General features: G+C 40.3%; 2 protein-coding genes across 3 annotated transcripts in view; one reads left to right on the top strand and one right to left on the bottom strand.

Moving 5' to 3' along the window:
* Positions 1 to 6046: 6046 nt before the first annotated feature.
* On the top strand, positions 6047 to 15296 carry nr2f6b (nuclear receptor subfamily 2, group F, member 6b). The gene is made up of 5 exons (XM_017420566.3): positions 6047 to 7811; positions 9091 to 9185; positions 11844 to 12178; positions 12507 to 12753; positions 13711 to 15296. The coding sequence occupies exons 1-5, from the start codon at positions 7543 to 7545 to the stop codon at positions 13983 to 13985; spliced, it is 1221 nt and encodes a 406-aa protein (XP_017276055.1). The 5' UTR covers positions 6047 to 7542; the 3' UTR covers positions 13986 to 15296.
* A 1794-nt stretch (positions 15297 to 17090) lies between these two features.
* The window catches only part of si:ch73-61d6.3 (occludin), a 20480-nt gene continuing 9688 nt past the window's right edge, over positions 17091 to 27882 (bottom strand). For both annotated transcript variants that reach the window (XM_037974126.1, XM_017420364.3), the window contains 5 exons: positions 23048 to 23202; positions 21051 to 21266; positions 19961 to 20132; positions 18486 to 18527; positions 17091 to 18287 (listed from right to left, as the gene is read on the bottom strand). In XM_037974126.1, coding sequence (XP_037830054.1) covers positions 18189 to 18287; positions 18486 to 18527; positions 19961 to 20132; positions 21051 to 21266; positions 23048 to 23202 — 684 coding nt within the window. In that variant the 3' untranslated portion in view covers positions 17091 to 18188. The remainder of the gene's footprint in view (positions 18288 to 18485; positions 18528 to 19960; positions 20133 to 21050; positions 21267 to 23047; positions 23203 to 27882) is intronic.

The raw sequence follows: 27882 nt of genomic DNA, 5'->3' as shown, positions 1-27882 counted from the left end.
GCTCTATATTTGTCCAAACGTCTGAGTTATCACCATTTTTGTGCTTGCTACATTTACCTAGCTGTGGTGGCCATCTTGAATGGGGTTGATTTCAAAAGATAATCGGTGGTAGATGTTCGTTCAGTATCTACTTTTGAAAAGTTTCATTAAAATCCATTCGCTGGTTTATGAGATATTTTTCAAATGCTACAGACATGTGCAAAAATGTTATTATCTTCGTCTTCTGTGGTAATAAATTATGAACACTGTTAAAATATTTTAGTCAGAGCAAAGCCAACACTTCTTTTCCTTCTCAGCCTGACATCTGCAGCATTCAATACCAGATTCTCATCTCTTCTCGGAAACATCCGGTTAAATCTCTGCTGCTGCTATAAACAGCTTGATTGACTGATCAGCAAACAGTGAAGACAAGATATTAGACTTAAAGGACAACAAATCACACCAAATGGGAAGTTTCCCACCACCTCCTCGTAGTAGAGAAGGACAAATATTGATCAGACATGGTGCGTTGCCGTGGAGCCCCCCACCCAGCAGATGTTTTTCCTTGCCTGGTTCCACCACCTTGTTTATTTTAGATCGCGCCACAATTCACTGGAGGTTAAAGGTCTGAGGATGGGCAGAGTGTGGTGTGTGTGTGTGTGTGTGTGTGTGTGTGTTGGGGTGGGTGTGTGGGGGGGAGCTTGGCCTTGGGGCCAAAGGGCAGTAGGACTAATGAGGAAGGAGCAGAGAGTCATGTGCTCACCCAGAGTTACTCCTTGGAGTTAAATTTTAACCCCACTTTTAAATTCTTCTACACTTTACCTAAAGCCATTAATGCGCTGCCAGAGTCCGAATGGGTTCTTCTTCATGTCCAGCTGAGGAGAAACTCGCTCTGTTTGCTAAATAAACATAAAACGCTGCCGCTTCTGGAAGTTTCCCTCATTAATTTGGTTATATTTATCAAACAAGTGCTGCAAAAAGCAAAACATGTTGCAGTTTCTTTGTATTTTATAGCCCATCTGTGATGTTTTCACACACAGAGAACAAGATCTGTCTGTTCGGACATGTTGTTCTGCCCACTTCTTGTTTTCCACATCTAATGAAGTTTCTGGATCTGTCCTCAGATCATTTGCAAACCCAAACAATCAGAAGAAAAATGGACAGTGACAGTTAGATGTTTTTTAGGTAACAGGAGGATTTCTTTTGAAATGTGATGTACTTCACAGGTTCTCTTCATGTAGATCACTCATTTCAAAGGATTTCTCACTTTAAAACTTTACTGAAACTTTTTTTAAAGGACTTTCATCGTTTGTGTTTGGTAACCTTGGCTTGCCCTGACTTTTTTCTGCTGATATTCTCACAAGTGAACTTATAGGGTGGATAAAATATCTGCTTTGGATGTCATCAGTTAGCTCTCAGAGTATCTGTTGGGGATGACTGTCAGCTACTCCCATAACAAATTTTATCTCAATATCTGTTAAATTGACTGAATTATAGCCATTTCTGTGTTGGCTAATTTTGATTATCTGTGGCGGGTTGACTCAAAAAGTTAACTAGTTGTTCATTATTTTCTGAAAGCCTGATTTAAATCCCACCACTGGTTTGTGAGATGTATGTTGATGGACAGACAGTCAATCAAACACACACACACACACACATGCAGTTACATGACTGCCCACCCTTCATGGTCGTGGGTGATCATAATGCTGCATTGACTGGATTTAAAAATTGGAAGCCAAATCTTTTTTTTTTTTTTTTTTGCAATCTGCTTTGCTACCTACTGAAAATCCTCATCAGAATTTAAAAGACACTTGAGCTGGCTTTTAAAGCCCCAGGGTTCTGTTTTTATATGCCCCCTTTAAGCATGTTGACCTTTTACTTTCGTCTTTTTGCAGCCAGTTTCCGAATCATATTCGCTCCATGCCACCAAGACTGCTTGACGTATAGTTTCTGTGAGTCCACCTTTTTAAAATCCTCTGCATAATTTCCATGCAGTGACGCTTCAGTGGAACAAGCAGAGACTAAATATTACAAAGACACTGAAAGGGACGTTCTGGATAAATCTGATGCTTCTCTGTGTTCAGGTGAGTTTACTGAAGGTTACCCCTGATTTGCCCTGACGACTCTGGTGTGTGCGTGAGTGTGTGGAGAATGTACAGACTTCCACCACAGTCGACTTCACGCTGAGAGCAGCTGCATTCCTGACCTGCAGTTCAAAGAGCAAACACACACACACACACACAGATTTACAGATATGTAAGCTGCACAAGTTCTGCTCCACAGACGAGGCTGTGCACAGACTCTCCAGCTCTAACCTCACAGCAAACAAGCCAAGCAACAAAAACACAGAATGACACCGCAGTCAATTTCTTTTATGCTCCCATTTGTTTTTATCCTGCAAACCTCTTTAGGCAGAATGTTTGAAGGACACATTTATGTTTAAAGCCTCAGAAGCAGCCAGAAAGTCTCAACTCAGTTCATCTTTTTTGTCATTGTTGTCATTACCACTGCTCACAGGTGAGTTTCAATAGAGCTAAGTGAGGAAGCAAATAAAACATCCCATCATACAGATGTTATAAAATCATTTTTAGTCTTTACAAAGCTCTTCCTTTCACAAGCAGTAAGCTTCTAAGGTTCAATTAGTCCAAGCACTTACTAAAATCTGCTTTTAAAATGTTGCCTACAGGAGTCAACTCTGTCTGTCTGTTAGCAAAATGTCCCATAAACTACAGGACAGACTTTAATGAAACCTTCAGAAAACAGTCATTGGGTGTACCTCTGCTAATGATTACCTTTTGGAGTCAACCCAATTCAAGATGGCTGCCACAGTCAGCTGACCATAAGAAAGACAAAAGTGGCTAGAAATATTATTTTTAAAATAATTGGTGTGGTAGTAACCTATCCCCAATCCACTCTCTGAACTCTACACATTGAGCAAACTTTAGCATCAACTGTTTATGTCAAACCTGTTTGTCTGTCAGTAAAATATATCATGAACCACTTGATGGATTTTAATGAAACCCTCAGAAATTAATCACTGGATGCTCGTCTACAACTGGTTAACTTTTGGACTAAACCTAATTCAAGGTGGCTGCCACAGCTAACTGGACTTGGGAAACACTAAAATGGCTGTAGCTCTCCCAGTTTTACAGATGTTGAGCTAAAATTCGGTGTGGTAGTAGCTGAGTCATCAAAACATGCTCATAGAACTAACACATGTTCTTTACGAGGTTTGACTACATTGTTGGGGTTTTAATGAATGAATATGTGCTAATTTTAGAGATAAAAATTTCTACATCTGCAAATGTTCAAATGGCAGAAATACTTCCATGATATTATCCATCTTTTATTGTAAAACCACTTATTTCACAGGGTTAAAAAAGTATAATATCTCACATCAACAACAGCTAAATCAGTCTGATTCCCCTGTATGTGTGAAGACCTTTTGATTTCACGTACTGGCATTGTGCGCTGTAGGTGTGATCTCCAAGCAGATCTGTATAATAAAACAGGCACAAAGGTCAGACCTTTAGTAATTCACACACACACTGAAGCTTAAAGGAAAGCACTAATTCAACTTACAGCAGCTTAGCTTGGTCTCTGTTAACCTCTTAACCAAACAAAAGGTCTACCCATGCACAAAGAAACCCGCTGTGACGGATGTGGGTTAAAGTTACCAAACGCTCACGTTACAAGGCTTAAAAAATCTAAAATCCTCCTTTTTCCTGTCAGCTTTTTTAATCAGCCTCTAACTCTTTGGGTTTTGTGCATCCTCAGAGAAAACAAGTTCTTTTGAAGACCACAGGGACGGCATGTTTTGTCATTCAGGGGGAATTCCTGTAAAAGCATGTGATGAGCAAACTCCTGGAGCATAAAGCCTCCTTATCCCAGGCATGTTTGGAAGCAGCGGTGAATACTTCACTCTGTATTTTTTCTGCTGTTATTGGAAACCCTTGGTTTGGAGGCTCTGATTGTTTATTCTGTCCTCCTCTTTTCGTGGAGACCTTCACATGACAAAGCTGTTGGTATGGCAGAGAAAACAGGCCAGGAATTCCACAGGATCTCTGCAGAATGCCAAGACGATGGATGGGTGACTCATGCAGCAAATTACAGTTAAATCTTTGAGACAGTGTGTGCATGTTACACTGCTTACTTCCCTTTCAGTTAAAGGGACAGTCCTCCAATTTTAAATAGCAAGAGTCATTTTACCAATAAATTAACAACCTCGTCTCCCAAAAACTGTTCATTTTTCCACATTATCTTTGTGTAGCAACAAATTAATCAAAAAAAAACATTCGAGGTTGAGTACTTGCAAAGTACTTAAAATTGTGGTTTTTTTGGAGATTTCAACCATGCAAAAGTTTTAAACTTCACTGATTTCTTTATACTTTGCAGCCAGGCTTTCATGCAGTTATTTAAAATGGACTTGATGAATAGATTTTGAGGCTTTCTGAAGGTCTTTTAAAGTTTTTCTTTGCCGTTTGGCTCTTATTGTCTATTCAGACCTTGTGTCTGACCATGACAACAACCTGTGCTTAAAGTAGACAATACAAAATGAAGTCAGGCCTAAAACTCAGTCTACAGCAGCTGAACAATATCTGGAAGTCATGCTTTAGGAGGAAAAAAATCCTACCAAGACCTGCAGGACTTGAGAGATAATTCTTCAGCTGATCCTCTGTATGCTATGTTTTCAGCTGATAGTTTTTTGAGAATCACCATTTTTGTGCTAAAATATACATTTCTGCCTGTCAGACTGTGTTTCTTTGGTATTTTTCACAGATTCAGCTAAATAAACTGGAGCAAATTGTGTCTTTGTGACAGGCTTCTGGTATCAAAGTGATTAAAGATTCGATTTCAGATTGGTTCTTTGCTGAGTTGTGTCAGCAGAAAATTGGTTCGTCCCTTGAGTTCATACCTGACCATTTTCATGTCTGAAAATGTCCAAGGGCAGAACATTAGTGGAAAAAGCAGCCGAACTTTGATATTGATCAACACCACTTTAAAGACTGAATCTCCACAAAAATCCAAATGCTTTTTGAATTGATTCCTGCTTCACAAGACAAATTACAGAAACTCACTGCAAAGCAGGAAATCAAACATAAATGGTGCAGTTTGACAGAGTTTAGTCCAGTAGTTTTCCTGATATATTGATTTGCAATTCTGAAATGAGGGTATGCACATCTCGCAAACAAAGCACTCGGCTGAATCTATCAAAACCCAAGTGGAAGTTCGAGTCACGTGACTGACCTACATTAGACTGGCTGGAGTCTGTGTAGGTAAACAAACATGGCGGACGAGCGTAGAGTCGAGGAGAACACGTTGAGGTGGAAATATAAGAATAAATCTGCTGCTGAACACTAAAAAAGCATAGGATGAGTGAGACAACTATCAAGAATAAATCACATATTTTAAGGACACATTAACCATCAATATGAGAAGAGGATTTTTATTACTTTAAGTTATTTTACTTGCCATAACTTTACAATGAGTACCTTTAAATGTCTAAATTGCCTATAAAAAAGGCATATAAAAGCTGTTTTCTTTGCATGTCACTGCAAACACTGCAGGTGATACTTTGTTCTGCATGCAGGCACAAAAACCTTGGTGCCGTACATGAAGCGTATATCATGAGGTATATCACAAACAAAGTTGGCTGAATCAGGCTTCTCAGATTGTGTGAAAGACTCGTGCCACCTGATCTGTGACATCCTTCACGCAGACCTGTGAGTGTGTGCGGCAGGTGTGAAAAGGAGCCGGCAGCGTATCGTATAACCTTTTGACAAGTTGCTCAACAACAACAGGCGCTCCCTGTTATTATTGGGTCAACAGAGCCGAAGGAGGTCTTTGGGATCACGGCGGAGTTGAGAACATGAGAGTGAGTGCCAAGAACTCGGGGAGGGTCCCCCCCGTCTCCACCACCACCACCCCGCCCTTCCTTCTTTGTCTTAACTCCCCCGTGCTCCCGGGCTGGCCCGGGGTCAGGGGGGAAACAGGCAGCCAGTCAGGCAGCCCGGCATTCTTTCTGAATGTGTGTGTGGGTTTGGCTGCAGCCCACTCTGTGCTCTTTGACTCCACTGGCCTTATAAGGCATCCAGCGCCATGGCAACAGCAGGGCTTGAATAGCAGTGTCAAATCCCTCAGCACACAGACACACGCTCACTCTCCCTGAAGGAGGGAGCGAAGCAGAGAAAGAGGAGGCTATCTCCGAGCTGCTGCGGCGTCTGGCTTTCACTAAAACCTCTGTGACTGTGTTTTTGCTGTGCTTGTTTGCCTAATTTATTCCTGCCCGGGCCAGCAGAAAAGACAGGAGGAACAGGGAAGGAGAAAAAAGAGAAAAACAAAACAAGCTGAATAATAAAGAGCGCAACAGCACACTCGGACTCTCTGAGGTTCTGGCCTCTGGTTGCAACTGCAGGATGGACAAGCTCTGACACAACGAGAAATGGGACAGAGAGACACGACTCTGTGAAGCTTTGGGAGAGGACCGTGACCGAGGAGATTTCCCAACTCTGCCTTTGTTTTGGCTTGTTGTTGTTTCTGTGACATCTGATCCTCTGACCCCGCTGGTTTTGAAGGAGTTAGAGGGACCGCAAGAAAGCAGACTTTCGTCACTGAGGGCAGAGCGGGAGGACGTCTCCGGATGAACTTTGCTGCCGCTGAAGACGCTGAGCTGAAAAGGTGCTTCTGAGCCACTACAGAAGGAGAAAATAATTTTTTAGGAAACTGATTTAACCAGCATTTTAAGAGAGAAATATCTTCTTCTTTATATCGCCATCACCTCTGCATTTATAAAAGCCTCGACAAGTCAAGAGTGAGTCTGGACTAGAACCGCCTCAGATCAGAAGATAGCACCTCAGCACGGCAGGAACTGGTTGGACGAGTTCATAAGTTGGAGGAAAGGGCAGGGCAGTTTAACCCTGCCTAAAGGAGAGCTGTGTTTTATTTTCCTCTCGCCTGCCTGTCCTTTGGAGAGAAAACTGTGCGGCGAAAAGAAGAAGAAGAAGAGGTTCTTTTTTTTACATCAAAAGTGGTTCTGTTCTGTCTCTCTTCACCATGCTGGGGGATAGGTGAGACATTTTTCTTCCCCTTTCATAGAGGAAGGCAGAGATAGTAGGAGAGAGAGAGAGAGAAGAAGAAGAAGAAAGAGACAGAGTGAAAGTATAATTTATTGTTTCCTGTAAAAAGAGCAGAGCTGCACCCTTTTCTCTTCTGCCTGAACTCTGAACCACTTAATGTGTGTCTGAAGTTTTCTCAGAGCTTGAGAGCCATTGATCAGAGGTCAGGAGGGGGGGGGAATCAGACCAGAGAGGGCAGCGGGATTAAAGAAGAGAGGGAAAACAGCAGCAGAAAGACCTCCGGGTCAGCCCAGCCAGACGGCACAGGGGGGAAAGGTCAACGCAGGCGAGTCGGGGACAAATTTTTGAATCTACTGGATAAAACCTGCTTCAGATCCAAACCTGACGAGCAGATCTCTGTGCCTGAACTCAGTACTTTGAACTTTCAGGGTGTGTGTGGAGGGGGGTGTGTATGATCCACTCACAGGCCTGGGGGGTCTGAGAAAATATGGCCATGGTGAGCGGGGGATGGGGCAACCCCAACGGGGACACTAATGGACTGGGGGAGAAGGCTTACCTGAGGAGGGAGGAGGAGGACGGGTCGCCCCAGGCAGGGAGCAGCGACGTGGACGTCGGGGACGAGGACAAGGCCTGCGTGGTGGACTGTGTGGTTTGTGGGGACAAGTCCAGCGGGAAGCACTATGGAGTGTTTACCTGCGAGGGCTGCAAGAGCTTCTTCAAGAGGAGCATCAGGAGGAACCTCAGCTACTCCTGCAGGTACACACCAATTACTTTCTCAAGATTTGGATGTATTCAGTGGCTTTTTTTGCAAGACTTTACCATAAAATTTTCTAGACATGTAAGAAGATAATTATCACCCGCAGCCTGAAAGCCAAGGCAGGGCGATAATGTTTTTGCCCATGTCTGTACTGTTAGCAAAATATCTCAGGAATCAGTGGATGTATTTGAGTAACACTCAGAAAATAAACATCTACAACTGATTACCTTTTGGAGTCAGTTCCGTTAAAGATGGCCGCCACAGCTAAGCAACATCATCACACAAAAATAGCTTTGACTCAGCCAGTTTTACAGACACTGAGCTGAAATTTGGTGTGTCGGTCGCTGAGAGTCATCCTCAACACGTTCTCTGAGCATCAACACATCTCGCGATATGTGCCTGTGGCAGATGGCTGGGGCGGCCATCTTGAATTTAAATTCTGGCATGAAAAACAGCGGGCAAGACGCACTTATTTAAGGATTGCTAGGCCTTTAACTAAAAGTGTATTTGAGTGTTTTGTTAATGAATTATCAGCAGATCCACATGTTTACTGAGGATTTAACCTGTCTTTGTTCTGACAATTTATTTCCTAACTAAAAGTCAAAACATGTTTATAAAAAAATATTAAAGAATCGTTTAAAAACTCTTTCGTAATTAATAACCTTTGTGGCGCAAAAAGCGAATAAACACATTTCTCACTCAGGAATGATATCTTCCCATCTGAGTTTCATTCCACAAACAGCCTTCAGACAAAATAACAACTAAAAAAAGAGCAGAAATGAGGCCCTGAAGGTTTGTCATGTGAGGATGGATTGCCTCAGAAGGTCAACATTCCCATTATTCTTCACCACAGCAACATTATGTTGCAGCTCAGCTCTCCACTGTCTCCAACTCCTTTCTCGGCTAACAAATATAGTTGTTCATTTCACATGAAAACTGAATTAACTCTGAGCAGAAAATACACCCTTTTGTCCCGTTTCTTTTTTTTTTTACACATCCAAGGCTGAAAGGAGCTCTCTGTGAAATGTTGGCAGAACTCAGCCGGCTGTAAAAAGCAACAAAAGGGTGTGTAACGCTGATGATTTACAAAGGTCACAGTTTCAGTAGCTTTTCAGCCATGTTGGTTCATGCAGTTCACTCATAACAGGGGAGAGAAAAACATAAATATAAACTTCACTTTCTCGCTGGAGATGATCCAAACTCTGGGAGCAGGTTTGTGATGATTATGTTGTAATTGTATGTTTTTCTCACAGCCTTTTGTTCTGTTGACTTGTGCAGATCAAACAGGGAATGCCAAATTGACCAGCATCACAGGAACCAGTGCCAATACTGTCGTCTGAAGAAGTGTTTCCGGGTCGGGATGCGCAAAGAAGGTATCAGAGAACTGCAGGCTGACTGAGCTTTTGTGTCCAGATTCATAAATAAATAAAGTTAACTGGTTTAAATTTACCTGTGTGATGAGAAAACACACAACACTCACAAATCAAGCTACAAACTCAGCTCATGTCACTGAGCAGAGCTGGTTAGGAGCAGTTAAGAGTCCGTTAATCATTTGGTTTTTAACTTCTCTGTTTGGGGTCAGCCTGAATGCCTTAATTACCATAGTTTCAGTGAAAAGACTAAAAGATAAGATAAATCCACAGTTACACCAAACAGCACACACAACTTAGAGGCAGCAGTTCACTGAACAAACACACTTTTTTTTTTATTTTGACCAGGAAAAAAAAAACAATTTTAAATACATTTCCCTTGTAATGCTCGAGATAAAAACACTCAAGCAAATATTTTTCTGATAATTTCTGATACATTTAAAAAGTTATGAACGATGCGTTTATTTTTTCTTATTTTAGAAGGTAAACTATTTTAATAGCTTTCATTATAAAAGCAGCTGTTTGGTGGCATTTTAAATATTTTTAAACATGCATGCAAATACATAAATGTCAGAATTATTATTTTCCCAGAGAATGTTCCTAATCAGGAATCAGAAAACCCCTGACTCTCATCACTGATTCAAGCACAATATTTTTACTGTCAACCCGAGCGTGTTTTCACTCTGCTGCCCTGCAGCAACAACGCTGAAGAAAACCGTGCTTCCTCATAACAAGAAAAACAAGAAAGTTAATGATTTCATTGAATTTGCTCTGATACATTCACTGCAAAACACAACATTGAACTGCCTGTAGTGTTTCCATAGCTGATACTATGTGGTGAGTTAATTATATTCAGCTTTTTGGGCTAATTTTTCACCAAGAAAATGGACTTTAAAGCTAAATATGTTGTGAAAAATACATTCCAATCCAGTGTCAGATCACAGTCAGCTTACAAAACCTCAGCTGGACTTATGTTCTGGTGTAATCTAAGCCCGCTTGTATTTCTGTTTGAGTCAGATGGACATCAGGTGCTCGGCCAGACATAGTCCACACTGAGATAGCAGCACGCCAGGGGCTACGGTGGGACCGGTTATTAATGAACTATGCTGACCGAAAGCCATGACGCACTTTGAACTGTTTCCACATTACCTGGAAATGTGTGTTTCACCTCTAACCCAGTCAGGAGAGCTGTCACTCAGGTCACTTTGAGTGAGATTCTGCCAGCAGAAAGGGCAGCTTAACCCGAGGAAGGCCTTAACTTTGTGTCACCGGCAGATTTTTTAATCCTATTAGGAAGTCTCGCTGCTGATTCACTTGATTAGAGCATTATGGCATTTGTAGCCAGACCTTTGGAGTCTTTCAATTTCCTCTAAAGATCAGTTTCTCAGAAGCAGTAATGACTTTATATCATGATTTTGTTTCGAAAAGAAACATGTTGACTAAAACTGTCACAATATTTGTCAAATATATATTTATCACCATCACTGAAGACAAAAGGCAGTATTGTTTTGCCTGTATATGTGTGTGTTAATCTGTAGAGTTAGCAAATTACCTCATGAACGAGTGGAGGGACCTTAATGAAGGATTATAATATACAATCGATTAACTTTAAGATGGCAACACAAAAATAAATATACCTCAGCCAATTTTACAGATGCTAAGATAAAATTTGGTGTGGTAGTGGCTGAACATGATCCTCAACACAAACTTTGGCATTAAATGTAAGAGTTAACGCTGTCGGTCGGTTAGCAAAATATCCTGTAAACCACAAGATTTTAGATAAATTCTCAAAGTAATCACTGGGTGTTCATCTACATAGGTAAATGGAAGGCTTTCTGTGCATATGGTGTTTAAAATAATCTGCCAGAACTTAAATATATCAATCCTGACTGTTACCCTTGTCTTGGATTTATTTTTAGCAGCAAACAAAAATGAACTCTGTTGTCTTGCTGCTGTTAAATGCAAATAACAAGAATTTCTGTTTTCCCATTTGATAACTTTCACTCTAACATTACACTGATGTTTAATTACCTTCTGCATGATCAAGTCAAGTCAAAGTCTTTATTCATCCTCACTACACATACATTTAATCTGAAAAGACAAATAAAACAATAAAGAGCAATAAATAACGGTTGGAATTAAAATGTGCAGCACTTTAAGATAAGGTAGATTCCTGTGTGTTTTAGTTAGGCACAATTAAACACAAAAAGATACACATTTCAGCACAAATATATCACACGTGAAAGATTATAGACCAGTTCGGCCTGATTCTTCCCTACAAAGAAAACCAAACCAAAGAAATTATTTTTACAAATCAATTTGATGATCAACAGGAACCAGGTGATTAATTTATAATAAAAAATATTACAAGCCACAATCCTGCACAAACAACCACAAGAACTTTACTTTAAAAATATTTTAAATGAAATGCTTGTAGAAAGTATCTTTTAGTATTTCATTTTACTTAATTAAAGATATAAGAGATTTATTCAAAACTTTGCTGAAGCAGAAATTTGAACAGAGCTTGTTATGAAGTCAGTAATTCACCATTTCTGTTATTAAAATACTTACCTTATAGTTTATAAATAGTACTAAAGTGTGAGTTTGGATCCATGTATGTTCCACACTGTTTGAGTTATTCTGGTGTGTGTTTGTCTGCAGCGGTCCAGCGAGGTCGAATCCCTCCGTCTCACTCAGGTATCAGTCCGAACTCCCTGTCTGGAGGAATCGGGGGTACAGGTCCGGGTCACCTTGGTCCAGACTTCTTCAACGGGCAGCCGGTGTCGGAGCTCATCTCCCAGCTCCTCCGGGCCGAACCGTACCCCAGCAGTCGCTACGTCACCCCGTACACCCAGGCACAGATGCAGGCGTCAGCGAGCGGCGCCTCCGTCATGGGCATCGACAGCATCTGTGAGCTGGCCGCCCGCCTCCTCTTCAGCACCATCGAGTGGGCCAGAAACATCCCATACTTCCCAGAACTCCCGGTCTCAGAGCAGGTCGGTCCAGGAGGAGAGGAACACACAAACATGTCACTTCTGTCAGGATTGAAATAAAGCAGCTTTAGGTTGTTCAAGCAAGCAGGACTCATTCAAAAACTGAAAAATTCAGTGTGTCAAACAGAAAATGGATATAAAATGATCACCAGTTCTCAGTATTGTTCACCTGCAAGCCTTTAAAATCAAGTAATAATAGAAGAAATGAGTTTGAGGTGAAAATTTTTAAATACAGTGATCCAAAGGTGAAAAACACAACAATAAAACAAAAAATTTATATATAAATAAATACAGCAGCTCCGAGTAACCCTTTCCTTATTTCCATTTCCAGGTAGCGTTGCTGAGGCTGAGCTGGAGCGAACTTTTCATCCTGAATGCAGCTCAGTCCGCTCTGCCTCTGCACATGGCTCCTCTGCTGGCAGCCGCTGGCTTCCACTCATCTCCCATGTCAGCCGAGCGAGTCGTGTCCTTCATGGACCAGGTCAGGGTTTTCCAGGACCAGGTGGACAAGCTGAACAGGCTGCAGGTGGACTCAGCCGAGTACAGCTGCCTTAAAGCCATTGCGCTCTTTTCTCCTGGTGAGATGATTGGAAACTTACAACATTCTGGATATTTTTCACTGCAACCCCTGACTCATTTCTCTATAACCAAAACAAAACAGTTTGAAGTTTTAGAAAGATTTAAATTTCACAGAAACTAAACACTACCAGCTGCAAGGGCTCTGTTGATTTGAGGTTTGACCTTTGACCTCAGAGAAAGAAAGGAAACTATGGGAAAATCTTCTTGTTTGGAAAAGCATCAACAAAAGAACATTTTGACTGAAACCACAGGAAAAAAACAGCTATTTTAAAGCACTTAATTCAGTTTAGCAAATCTAAACTTATTAAAATCTGCATGTTGTGCTTAAAATACATACTTGGAAGGGTTACGTTGATGCTAGTGGCACTATTTTTGGCTGAAAGTTTGACTGTTTTACTTTTAGAGAGCTTTGTTAGACGATCCTTTAATTTCAAGGCTCAGCTAAGCTAAACTCAGCTAACTAAATGCTGGGGATTGGTTCATATTTATTACCCTCTGCAAGAAGGTAAAAGCCAGGAATTATGTTTCTGCTCATGTCAGAGCATGTGTTCTTTTAGCAAAATGGTTCAAGTCCCACTGGACTGATTTTACTGAAACTGGCTGTACATCTAAAACTCATTAACATTTGGAGTCAACCCAATTAAAGATGGCAACCACAGCTAATCAACATTAGCCACCACACAAAAGTCTATAATTCAGTCAGTGTTACAGATATTAAGCTAAAATATACAACACATACACATCATGAGTTTGTGCATGATGCTTTTTTGGCCTTATGTTTCTTCAAGTAATGCTAGCCCTTTGTTTATGCACAGATATGGCAGTGAAAAAAACACTTATTTAACTTACTGAAGATGGCAACTATATACTTATAGGTGTCTAATGTGTGAATCTAAATCTAAGTGTACAAACACAAAATGCTGATGATGCCACATTTCTGTTTCTCTGCCTGACAGATGCATGTGGTCTGACAGACCCGGCCCACGTTGAGTCCCTGCAGGAGAAGGCCCAGGTGGCCCTGACCGAGTACGAGAGGCTGCAGTACCCCAACCAGCCTCAGCGCTTCGGCCGCTTGCTGCTGCGCCTGCCTGCCCTGCGCGCCGTGCCGGCCAACCTCATCTCCCAGCTCTTCTTCATGAGGCTGGTGGGCAAGACGCCGATCGAGACGCTGATCCGAGACATGCAACTATCAGGGAGCTCCATCAGTTGGCCCTACGCCCCGGGACAGTAAACCTCCCCCCCACACACACACACACACACACACACACACCTTGTCCTGCCCGTCCTGTCGTCCTGGGCTTCAGAGGGAGACAGACTGAGATCAGACTTGAAGGCATCAGAGCTCACAGAGATATCTAAGTAAATGTCATGAATTTAACACAGTAGGTGACTGTTTGCATCTGAAACGTTCGCAGCACTTTTGCTCTCACCTCTGGCCGATCTCTCTTCGTCTTGCTCTGACAGAACAGGCCTTTCATTAAAATCCTCTTCTACCTCCTCCCACACGACCCCTAATGTGACTCTATTTGGACCCAGGCTTTGTGTGTTCTCCCTGCTTTGTGTTGTCTAAATGAAGCCATAGCAGCCATGTTCACTTTAACAGGCAGAGCGTTACATGACACAAGCTGTGTAATGTTTTGCACGTCAGCTGAATGAACACTTTCAATATATCTGTGAAGACTGCAACATGTTTCCTCATACAGCAGAAGGGATGAGCAGCACATTGTGTTTTACTTCACGATGTAAAGGAACAGTCCAACCTATGCTGTTCCTCCAATATCTCACACAAAGTTTCCACCATGCAGCAGTGATGCGAATGTATTAAAACACACCCTGGTTGTTCAGACAGTCATGTCCCTGTCAAACATTATTACCTCATGTTTTCTACATCCGAGACCGAGATTGTATAGTGAACTTCTTGTGTGTAAAAGATAAATATAAAGGGATCAACCGAGGCAGAAACTCAAACAGAACTATTCTTCTGAAGGCTGAACAGGCAGAAACAAACCAACAAAAAGTCTTTGAAATCTTTTAAAGTGGAAAGTTTTACGTATGAAGACATAAGAAGTTTGAATTAAGTGGTTTTCTGATGCCTGAACATTGTTTCTTTTACTTTTATAAGAGTTGACAAAGTTAATTTTTACGTTCTCTGTTTTTATTCTCTTTAAAAAGCCTAATGGATAGAGGTCATTTTCAAATAATTACTATGTGAATATCCAAGGTACGCTGATGTTTAGATGTGTACAGAGACAGGTACTTCAAAACAAGGGTTTGTCTTGCCAAATAAATTGACTGAAATATTAAGAAAGTGCAGTGATAAACCTGTTTGGTATGAATTAGGTACTGATCCCTAAAAATGTTAAACGACTTCTTCACTTTGTGCTTATTTGTTGGAATCTTAACTTTAATGACTTGACTGTGTAGCTTCACGTGTAAAAGGATCATGTTTCTTTGACCATGCCACAACTAAAAAAGAAAAAAAATCTAAACACTGGCTGTCTCGTTATTTTTGCATCATTAAAATAAAAGTATACACATTCTTCTGGTTGGTGACTGAAGTATGCTTTCAAACACGTTCACCATCGCCCGCCGGCAACGAGTGCTTGTGTGTTCGTTTGTCTGCAGCGTGAAGCCGCTGACAGAAACTTGAGCTGGATGAGCGGCTGCAATAACTAACCGTTGGAGTCAATCCGATTCAAGATGGCCGCCACAGCTAATTGAAGTGAGCCAACACAATGATGGCTTTGATTCAATCAGTTTTACAGACAATGAGCTAAACTTTAACATGCATACACATGACAACTTGTGATATTGTGTATGATTGCACATGCTTTTTGTTTGTTTGTTTTGTTTTCCAAAATGGCTACAACTTCACGACTTATCAGCATAAGATGGTCTTAGTCTAAAACTCTGGCATGAAAGGTAGAGGCTGATTTGCTAGGCCTTTAATTTTACAATGAAAACATCAGATTTTTAGATTTATCGACTCTTTCCCTGATCAGCTCTCTGACTTTTAATGCTCAGTCTTTATTATAAACTGCACGGTAACATTTGCATTGAGAGCTATTGGTATGTGTGTGAGTGAAACAGGATGAGTTCAGTTCAACAAGTTAAATATTAGTCAGGCACAAATGTAACAAGAGTACCGCCATTGGTACATAATACCCTCGTCTGTAGGTATAATCTAGGGAACGAGGGGTTTAACATTCCCATGTGAATGTCAAACACTTTGGATGTGCAGCTGGTGGAGAGACAAGGTTTAAACAAAGAGGTGACCTATGACCTTGACCTTTGTACCCATGACCTTGAAATCAATAGGGATCATCATCGACCCATGAGGTGTCCAGCTGTGCGGTTTGACATTTCTGTTAAAGAGTTATCAATTTAGAGCGCGGACAAAAACATGTTTCAGCTCAGTAAAATGTGACGAGTACCTTGTTTCATGTCTGCAGTAAAACAAACTGGATAAAAGCCAACACTGCTGGATATCTGTGGGCATCATATATGATATAAAACAGAAACAATTACTTACCTCATTCCTTCCTTGACTTTGACTGGCAGAGGTCTCATGAAAAAAGAGACGGCTGGAAATGTTTGTGTGTTGTTTATTTGTCATGGTGGCACAGGTGTGCAGATTGGTCCGACACCTCAGGTAACCGCATGGGGGTGTGGTCGCACGTTATTTACCGGATCCTGGCATGCCCAAGAGGAAGCTGAGTTTTCTGTGGGCCGTCACTTGTTTGATCATTATTTTGCAAGCAATATAAGTCAATATATGCACTGTTTGTTTATGGTGGATGGCAAAAGGTTCATTGTTTTAGTTTTAAATTAAATATGCAAAACACAAGTTGGACTCATTGGAGACATGTCACAGAACAAAATCAACCCAAGCAGCAGCGGCTTTATTTATAGATTGATGTTGTTAAAGGATGAAAGTTGCATTCGCTGCAAATGTTTCTGCCTCAAAGTCTACATTTTTATCATTCAACCTCATCACATCTGAACAGAGCATTCTTGTTGTGACATTCAGGGATAAACAGGTTAAATAATTATGTTGCAAAAACATTATTTATGGCATCAGATTTGCTGGTTGAGGCAACACAAAGCTGCATGGCAGTAAGTATGTATTTTTGTGCACAGTATAAACTGCAGTGAAAAACAGAAAATTGTTGTAAGGTTATTTCTAAGACCTACCAGCAGGGGGCAGCACCAGCTTGAATAGATCATTGAAGTTCCTGGAAAGTCTTCCTGCTCCTCCTGCTGGAAGTTTCCTGTATATACAGACCATCTGTCTCCAAATCAACAAAAATTAATCAATAAAAACTCATAAAAATCATTTTGTTGAGAATTAGAAAAGTTTATTATGTGCTAAATTAATCCTTTTTAAACAACATAATTTATAGAAGTGTACAGTTACAAAAATGGTGTTTTATCGCAGCAACAAAGAAAATAAAATCCTTACAAAAATAAATGGCTCACAGATGGTTTGTAAAACGACAATAAAACTCTTCATAAAAATACAAAAGCATGACAAATCAATTAAACCATTTACAGTCGAGGTTTCTGTAATTGATCAATGTAAGATTAGAGCAGATTTAAACGGAAAAAAATGTTTGCGGAGGAGTGCTTATGACAAAATATTAAAATAGTTTGATTAATTGGACTATTTTTCAGATCTTAAGCTTATTTTGAATGAACACTGATTAAAAAATAAACAAGTCACAAGTCTTTAGTATGTCCTAATGCTTACAAATCCTAATGACAGCTCCAGAAGGCGTGGTTTAGATTTGTTCTCTCTACGAACTGAAATCATTAAAAGTATGTACACTACACTACTGGCTAGTTTCTCCCCTTTTTGGTCTCATTACATGTGTGATGATCAGTGTAAAACTCTTATTAAAAACAGTACTGTGTTCCCACCAGGAAGGACTTCTCTGATGGTTAAGGAAGTTGAGAATACTGACGACGATGTAAAAAAAAAAGAAGAAGCAAACCACGGTTTAACACAGCTGCACTTTTGCCGACAAACAATCCTCCTTACATTTGTCACTCATGACTGCAATCCACCGATACTGCTCTCCGTCTTATCTGAGCAGATAAAACGAACCATCGAAAATGAACACGGTGTTATCTCAGCAGATACGTTTCAAACGGCGTCTCTCCCAGCAGCCTCTGATCCGAAAATATGTTCACTGTTTACGCTGGGAGAGGCTACAAGAGAGACGCCTGCTTGGATTTTTTCTGCAAAAATGGTAACTGCATGGTCTGAGAATGAAAGAAAACCTAATTAGATCCTTATTTTTATAGTTCCCTGTGTGTGCTGTGTGTCTGCTGTAACTTTGGTCTCAGCGTGTCTCAGTCTTTGCAGTGTTTCGGAGTGTGAGGTTTCTGCAGCGTGATCCACCGAGCGGAGCGTCGGAACGGAGTGGATCCTTCAGTGGTTCTTGTCGTAGTCCTTCACCATGCGCTTGATGTGGAACAGTTTGTGCCTCAGCCTGCGGCACTCTTTCTTCTTCCACTGGTAATCTGACGTCTGCAGAGCACCGACAACACGGCTTAAAATGGTGGATTTTGAACTGAAAGCAATAATTCCAACTACAAGACAGGCTAATTTCTTTAAAAAAAAAACAACAAAATGAAACAAAAGGCAACTATGGATGCTGTCACAAATAAAAAAAAAATAATATCTGCAGACTAGTTTTAGGACAAAACGTATTAAGAGTCTGCTCACCTGTTTCAGGTCCTTCAGCTGATTATATTCATCTGCAACAACCTGAGAAGGAATGACAAAAATAACATTTGTTTCCTTTGCACACAAGCTGAATATTCAGACTGTTATTCTTCCTGTTTTACATCTGCTTCCCTGCAACAAGCTCCCTGATTATCAGTGATTTGTTTACAAAAACAAGTGAAGCTTTATGTGTCAACATATATGTGAGATAAAGACTGCAGCACTGATAAAGCAGATAAAAGGCTGAGATTTTCCTGCAATATCTTTTAAAAAACTTAGTTATGAGGTAAATATGCACTGTTTTACTTGAGACAAAGTAAGTCATGCCAAATAATTTACATTATAGATGAACCAATAAGTGATGTGGTTCAGTAACTGGACTAAAACAGAAAAAAAACCTAATATATTTATTTTATAGTCATTTTAAGTCAAAGTTTATTTCTCTAGCACATATAAAAACAACCCTCACTGATGAGAGTACTCTATGATTATAAAAACAATGCAGGTGGATTTAAATACGAAAGAAAAGCTACATAAAACAAAAGATTTTAAAATAAATAAAAAGGACTAGGTCAGTCGATGCAATGTGCTTTTAAACTGCGTTAAATGATTCATTCTTTCTTTCAGAACACCGAGATATGCCAGTCCTCATAACAAAACATTAAACAGGAGGTTCACTCTTCCTGGTATTTGATAAGATGAATACAAGTGTGGCAAATGTGAAACAGCTTTATGAGTCTTCAACTCTGTAAAATATGACAAATATCTGTTTTTCTTGTGCTGGTGAAGGTCATTCAGTCGTCTGAATGAAATCTTTTCTTTGCAGGAATCAAAGTAGGAAGATAAATAATAAAATTGTGCCAAAAACATTTAGTGGCAGGATTTTCTTAGGGGGCCTAAAAGATCTATTTGGATCATATTTGTCTGGTTTTCAACATTAAGTTCAGAAAATCTTCAACCTGCCGCTGCTGCAGGTCTGACTTTAACTGCAGGGGAGCTGCAGCAAAAATCAAAGAGAGATTTCAAATTAGCAGCATTGTTTTTGTTAAAGTCGTCCAGACGCTGAATGAGGCTCATCTCGCTGCTTCTGGTTGACTGGTTCCCAAAATTAGGGTCCGGACCGGACCCCACAGTGGGTCGTAAAACACCAGGTGAGGGTCCTAAAATGACTTCTAGAAATCAAATTAAATGTAGAATTGATTGCTAATTATAGTTTTTGAGAATTGTTCTAAACTATAGAAAGCAGAAGTCATGAATAGATGAAATATTTACCATTCTTGAGGTTGTTTTTGCTGTTATTTCCATTTTTAATTGACTTATTAGAAACGTTTTACACACTTTAAGCAGTGATAGTCTGGGTCACGAGCCACGGTTATTCTGTGGGTCAGAAGCTGCAAAGTTTGGGAACCACAGGTCCAGATCTACTTGTGTTTACTGACTTTTTGACTCTGTGTGCTGTGAAGCATTCATCAAACCTGGTATTTGGCCGAAGTGTCATCCATCGTGTCCAGCTGCCGGCTGAGTTTGTTCAGCTGATCGTTAATGTCGTCCATCTCGGCGCACAGGCGCTTGTACTCCCGCAGGTCTGCGTCAAACTCTCTCTTATATTCGTGCCGCTGAGCGTCCGATGTGATCGTTGGGTACACTCTGGAGGAATAAAACAGGAGGGGGACGAGGCGAAAGAAAGAGAAACATCAGCATCAGAGACAAACTTAGCTCAACTGGATACAAGACGAGGTAAAAATGACCTTTTAGACTGAATATAACACATGAGTGTCATGTTTTTTCCAAATGTCTTGTTAAAGTTTCTTAAAGTAGATGTTTATAGTATATTTTTAGATGCATCTACTCTGAATCCATTTGGAAATGTCAAAAATCTGTTTTGTTAGGCCACTTTAGTTGCTGTTTTCATCCTTTCTTCACTAAATCCTGACGAATATGTCTGCAAACACCAGCTGAAGTTATCATGACGTGGCTATATTTAGTGATGACTTTGATTTGTGTATAAATTTCCAGTTTTAAACATGATGCTAATCTCGTATTAAGTTATAATCTGTGCTAATTGTTGGTAAGCAGCGTGTGATTAATAGTTTTTCTGACATATGTTATTGTGCTCTCTTTATTAGTCATGATAAATATATAAATCAGTGTTCATTTATGTAAAATAAAACACAGTCATTTAATTTTTTCTGTGTTTTCGGTAAACACTGTATTCTTTCCAGCTGCCTCCTGGTGTTTAATCACAAACCTGATAATCCCAGATGTATTGATGATTTATAATTGGCATCTCTGAATCATAATCGAATCAAATCTTCAAGTGCCTAAAGACTCCCACCCTTAGTAGAAATCTGAAACCAAAACATGTTCCTGCTGCGACAGTAAATCAAATTAGTGTCACATAAGCTTGTTTTTTTCTGAGCTTATAGTTACAAATTCCTGCCAGAGAATGTGGGTCTGGTCTTCAGGGAGAAACAGTATTTGCTCTAATCTACATGCTCAGTTCTTAGCTAATGACTTTTTTTTTTTAAATCTATAATCCAAGCAGGGAGTGAGAAGCTCCTGCACCTTTCCCATTCCTCTGCGTCCAGTTCGTTGCCCGTCTCTCCTCCTGTGGTGTATTCTGTTTCATACTGAGACTCGTCCATTTCCGGGTTACGCCCGCGCCTCTTGATCCTGTTGGCGGAGGGTCTGCGGCCTCCGCCCGTCTCCTCTGAAGGGCTCGAGCTGGTCCTGCCGTGGGAGAACGCCTCGGAGGGTCGGCTGGTTGTTCTCTCTGAGTACCTGCAGGACAAATAATAAGAGATGAGAGACGACGATGTGACAGTTAGTTTGTTGCAGGCGTAGCATCATCATCACTTTTATTGTTTCAAATACTGCAGCAGGACCTCGAACCAGACTGATGGAGATATTCTGAAAATCCTTTCAGTTCAGAGCTAACACTGACTTCTGAGCTGTTTATAACGAGTAATATGATCCTAAAACAGGTGGATAAACGTCACAATTATCCTTTCAGTAATGAATTTCACCTTCAAGCACCTCCAAGAGCAAAATAACTCCAGCAGCTTAAACACTAATTTAGTCCAAAGCGATGCCATATGGAGCCCCTCAGCAAACAGGAAGCAGGTACAGCTTTTTAATAAGTCCTGCACGAAACACTCCATTTCGTAGGTTTGTAGGGATTTATGGAGGAATCCAAATCCAATGGCACAGATATTAAAGGTTATTATAAAACAGTGAGTTATGTTGGGAACAAAGCACACTGCAGGTCTCCGGGCAAACATTCTTCTGCTTATGAAAAAGCAGCTTTGTTTACTTTGTAAGAAAGAAATCAATACATTTTTCTGTACTTTAAATGGACTCAAGACCCAGTTTGTGTGTAAACTTTTGCACTTTGTGTCCGTCACCAGCACAGTCTGCAGTAAGGTCGTTCTCTGATATATTTCTGACATGAATGGACTTTGTTAGTTAAAGTAATAAAGACGTTGTGTAACTAAGGAAGTGCACCTGACACTGTTTGTCACAAAGGTACGGCGGGCTTAAAGCTCCCAGAACAAACAAAAACAAGGTGACGAAGAACTCATTTCCTCCCCTTTGATGAAAAACAACTTCATTATTTCCCAAACATCCAGCTTATTCCCGGAGAGCTCGGAAGAAAAGAAAAAAGAAAAAAGGGAGAGTTAATCCAACAAAGGCTCAAAGGTCACAAACAGCTCTCAGTGTGGGCAGGGCAATATGTTTTTATGGGCTTTAAAAATGACGAGTGATTAGAACCGCTTGTACAAGTCACATGTTTCACTCACTGAGCAGTAACACACACTCAGATGTCAAAGACGCTCACAGTGTGTGTTGTGAATGACTCTCAGCGACTACCACACCAGATTTTAACCCAACATGTGTAAAACTGACTGAGCTGTAGCTGGTTTTGTTTTATAAGGTCAGCTGAATGTGGCAGCCATCTTTATCAGGTTGACCCTAAAAGTTAATCAGTTGTAGATGAACATCCAAACAATTACTTTCTGCAAGTTTTATTCAAATTCACCCAGTGGTTCAACATATTTTAGTAACAAACACACAGGAACACACACACCTTTTAACTTTTGGCGGCAGCAGTAATGATTAAAACTTTGAGTTGTACTTTCTCCACTTTCTTGTCCTGAAAGCCTGTTCTTAAGGATTAAAGTCGAACTCAAGGTAGTTTGGGCAGATTTGTGCAATCAGATGTTATAATGTGTGTGATAACGGCGTACAGCCATGAGCTCACAGAGCGATATGATTTTTGTTGCATTGTGACAACATGAATGTGTTCTGAGATGTTTAATCAGCAAAAATGTGCTGCAGCTGATAAAAGCAGACTTGTGTAAGACTTAAAAAAAGAAGAAAATTCCAGTTTTCAGATAAATCATTGTGCAAAACATGACAAATTCAACTTAGATGTGTTCAAATTAAAAACTGAGTAAGACGCCTAAGAGTTGCTTACTATGACATTTTTGTTTGCACATATTTCTATTTTCAAAGAAGAGGAATCCCATAATAAATGGGGCTGAGGAAACGGGGTCACCTACTGGTTGTCGTCCCCGTTAAAGGAGCTGCTGTCCACCTTGGCTGGGGGGTAGGAGGCGACGCTGTTGGCCGAGGCGCTGAGCAGCCCCCCTCCCTTCTCCGACACCAGCAGGGTAGGGGCGTCCTGAACGCTGCGGCTTTCCTCCACATTGTTCACCTAAAGCGAGCAGGAAAACACAAGGAACAGGCTCAGCAAAAACAAACATCTGCAACCCGCGAGCTTATTTATTGACCCATATCCTGTTAAAAAAACTATTGTTCTTCTTTTATTGTTACACCATGACAGGCCTGTACATCATCTAAGATCATTTTTAATAAAAGCAACAAAACAATAAAGTCTGAGAAGCAAAAAGACCTTCCTGAAAAGCACGGGGATCAATAATGGCTGTTTAAAAAAGACGAAATTTGTGAAAAGTTGGTTTTCTGCTTGTTTTACAAGATCAAGAGAGCAAAAACCCAATGAGATCCGCAGGTTAGCCGTAAATAAAACAAACTTTACTTCCCCTTCTTTCTCTCATCTCATGTTCAGACGAACACATGGAACAAATCTTCTCTTCCTTTCTGCTCTCAAACAAAAGGAGTCTCACGTGTAAAAACATTCACCTCCATCTGTATTTATAAGTCCTTCCTGTGAGGTCAGAGAGCCTAAAAAGGCAGAATTCCTCACAGTGTAGTTCTCAGGGCTGGTCGCTGTTCGATTCAGTAACTTTAATATTCATCTGATGACTTTTCCATGACCTCTGCATAAGTAATAGCAAAAACTGAAACAAATACTAATCTCTACTGATCTCTCACTCCAATCTCCAAGGATTGTCTGCCTCAATATTAGCAATGATTGGATCTGGACAAAAGTTAAAATTGAAAAGTTAACTAATTTAAACTTACGCTTTTAATTTGTTTTCAATAGTTTTGTTTGTGACGCACATTTCTGCACAAGTTCTTCCTGTTTAAAATGTCCAAACAAAAGCTCGAGTTCAGCCGATTCTCTTCTCTAAGAGGGACAGCGCCTCTAAAGAACGATTAAACACGGGTACATTTGGACATCTTTGTGAGCGAAATGATTTAAGATCCTCTGGAAAAAAAAAAACCCAGACTGGCGTTCTTCTTGCACAAACATAAAAATATCTACACGTTGGAGATTATCGTAGAGTACAGCAGGGTGGGAAGCTTACCCCGCAGGATTTTCAGATAGATATTATGATGCAAGAAAAAAGATAATCCTGAAGGTCTTCTGTCCTTTGCTGATAACTGACTCATGGGTCTGATAAAATAAAGCCCTAATGCAGAGCCTAAATGGTAAATGGACTCGGACTTTGCTTTTCTGGGATCTGAATGGGAGCTGATTAGGAAAGTCCTTCAATGCTTTCCTCTAACAATCAGAAAAAATGCATTCAAATTCTGCACAAAAGATAAGATAAAGTAAGTAATAACTGCTTAGGATACGGCGCCAGGAGTGAGGCTGAAACTGGGGCTCGTTAAACGAGTCCTGGTTGAACAGATGATTATAACAATGATGAAGACGACTCTCACACAGCATTAAAATATTATTAACTAACCTCAGACTGAACCACACTGTGATCTCTCAGTCCTAACACTAGGGACAACAGCTGCTTTATCATATTATAAATAAATATATAAACATTTGTTAGAAGGATGAAGAGCCATCTCGTGTATATGTGAGACCTTCAAAGGATTTCATCACATTTACAACCAGAAAAAAGATTTTCAACAAGAAACAAACCTTTTCTGCAAATACTTCTTCTCTGACGTTGTGTTAAAGCTTTTCTTTGCAAAGAAAAGGGTACATTCTCAGTCCTCTCCCAAAAACAATAATCATGATGGGTGGAGTGTAAAAGCTGCAGGAGAATCCTGTTTTAGTTCACGTAAAAATCCCAACAATGTCCCCTCAGTGTGCAGGAAAGCAGCTGTGAACAAAGTGTCTCAGCAGTGTGGGGCACAAACAAATAAAACGTACTTAAATAACTAATATTTGGTGCAGACGTGCTTCAGTGAGAGCACACCTTTTCCAGAGGATTATTTTGGACTTAGTTAATAAAACTAAAGGGCTGAAACATCTGGATCTACCACGCAGCATCACATCATCTGCAAAAATACACAAAGAAACCATCACTTTCTTGCAACAACATATCTGATTTTTCCTGTTACTAGAACTTAATTTGAGCCTGAGAGGGTTAAGTTTAGATTAGTTACCAAGCTTGGTTGAAATACAATACTCTCTTCATATATTAAACATGTGAATTAACACGTGACAGTTCATTTAGACATCAACTCGTGGCTAAAATATTTCAACACTTAGTCTTTTTTTGTCACATTAATGTTTGTCAGCACAAAGGAAAGTTTTAGTCAAATAGCACTCTTTTTGAAAACTGATAAAGAGATAGTTTAGACTTCGTTCAACTTTCCTTAAAACTTGATTTTCATTCATTTATTTTTCTATAAAAATATCGAGGGCCAGGGCTGAGACGGATCAAGGGCAAAGGATCGTTGCGTTTGGGTTTCAGAACCAGCCCTTAAAGCAGGATATCCTGAACACACGTGACTGAGAGACGATACAGAAAGAAATATTCCAAAGATGCTGATTTTATATTAATAACAACGTTTGAAAGAAACCGTTCAAGGACGGATGTTTAATCTGCATCCATGCTTTCTCTCTCCATCTGTGCAGCATCTCAGTGGCCGTGGCACAAAGGCAGCCCTTCTAAAACCAGCTCTGATGACTTCATGCTGTAAACACAACGCAGACCCCCACACACACACACACACACACACACACACACACACACTCAGCTGAGCTGAATAAAGCCTGTATGTGAGGTCATCAGAGCCAGCCAGGCCCCCCCAGCTTCACAACGGGGACATGTCCAATCTCAGAGATGATCACAGTAACTACAACAGCATATAATCTTCCTAATCTACCTTTAAATCAAAGTTTTCCAACAGCTATGTCTTCAGAAATAACCCTTTTAATTATAACCCTTTGAAATTGACTATTTTTCTCTGCTGGGAAATCCCTTCAAACTCATTTTGTGAGCACAGGTCACTACTGAGGGGGAAGCAGGAAGGTTTGTAAAGATGAAAAATGAAGGCCTTTTTACAAACATAAGATGTGTGTGTCGCTATAAAACTGAAGACACCCATTGGATGATGTAGACAACACTGTCTTACGGCACCAAATTCAAGCAAGTTACACAAGCTACACGTTTTAATCTCTGAATAAATAATAATCTGTTAGCAATGATTGTCAAATTTTCCAGGAGTCAGATTATTCAGAAATTCTTTTGCCCATTCCTAAGCCTTTCTAATCCTCACATCTACCTCTTGCTCTTTATCACAGCTGGGATTTCTGTGAAAAAAGTTGAAGTGGTAAGGCGCACTACATTACTACACCAACCATAAGCTGGTGACATCATTGTGCATGGCTCCATTATTAGACACAAGTGCTAGTCAGAGGATTTACTCTGCGAGGCAGAGGAGGCACCTTTGTGTGCATGATGACATATGCTCAGCAATGACACCCCATCTCCAAAACAAACAGCTCCATGTAATTCAGCATAAACACAAGTCTGTTTAGAGCTGGTTCTTGTATGTTTTTAGTCTTTTCTGCACGTCTGATTGACTAAAATACTTAAATGATGAGATTCCTAAGACCCGGCACCGCATGATTAGGGTTTCCCAAAGTGGACGGGTTGGCTCTTTCTGTTCATATTTAAAAAGAAAAATGGCGCTAAATATCTTAAATCTTAATAAAGAAAAAAGCACACTATTTTTAGATAAGTTAGCACAGTCAAATGTGGATTTAAAGGGATCTTGCAAAGCATTATTTTGTTATTTCTAAGTAACACAATCCCAGCGTGGGATTCTCATGCAGTCAGAGTAACGGTGACCTAGAATAGGTACAAATAAACCCCAAATATTCTTCAACTAAAACAACCCAAACCACAACTCTTCACGTTAAATGAGGTATTTCACTCTAGTCTCAGTTGTCTATCTTGTCATTATTTTCCTAAATGTACGATGTCCGTACGGCAAAACACTGATCAGCTGAGTCAACCGAAACTTTTTTCAGACTTCTTTGATAACTCACTGCCAGACAAAGCTGTAAAACATTGCACGAGTTTGTGCCGTCCCTTCATAAACCACTGATTGATACAGACCTTTGAAAGGTGTCACTTATTGAACAGCATTTAGATGTCAACAATCCAAGCTTGCAGCATTCATTCACTTTTTTTGCGCATTTTAAAGTCAAAACAAGTACTTTTAAAGACACTGAGCAGCTTCTGAAGAGTACATCTTTCTAGTCTGAGTTGGATTACTAACTAACAGTACCATCAGAAATTAAACCTCATCTTGTAAACTGTCTCATGGTGGTTTTAGGATTTGAACAGCAGATTTGTGAGTCACAGCTGATTAGAAGGAGGTGTTTAGCCATCCTGGAGAACCAATAAAACACAGCAACATGAAGGTCAGATGCTGAAGAAAATACTGACAAGGTAAATGCTTGTTTGACGCAAATGTGGGGTTAAAATATTAACTGTAATATTTACTTGAACTACAATGAATTTTTGCGGTGTGAGCTGTTTAAGTTAACAGAATAAAACACTCATTTTGTCGTTATTGCTCTGGATTGCTGATAGTTGGGACTATAGTTGGACTACAACCAGGGGTGGAAATTAGCACCCGCCACCGGCCAAATGCGAGTAAATATTTGAAGTGGCGGGTGAATTTGATCAACACACACGCCACTGTGGCGGGTTGGCAATTTGAACAGAAAAGGTGTTATTTGTCCTCTTGACATATAGGGGGCAGCAATGTGCTC

The sequence above is a fragment of the Kryptolebias marmoratus genome, linkage group LG24, assembly GCF_001649575.2.
Source record: "Kryptolebias marmoratus isolate JLee-2015 linkage group LG24, ASM164957v2, whole genome shotgun sequence".
Classification (NCBI taxonomy): Eukaryota; Metazoa; Chordata; class Actinopteri; order Cyprinodontiformes; family Rivulidae; genus Kryptolebias; species Kryptolebias marmoratus.
Note: the sequence above shows the minus strand (reverse complement) of the source record. Positions and strands in the feature narration are given on the sequence as shown.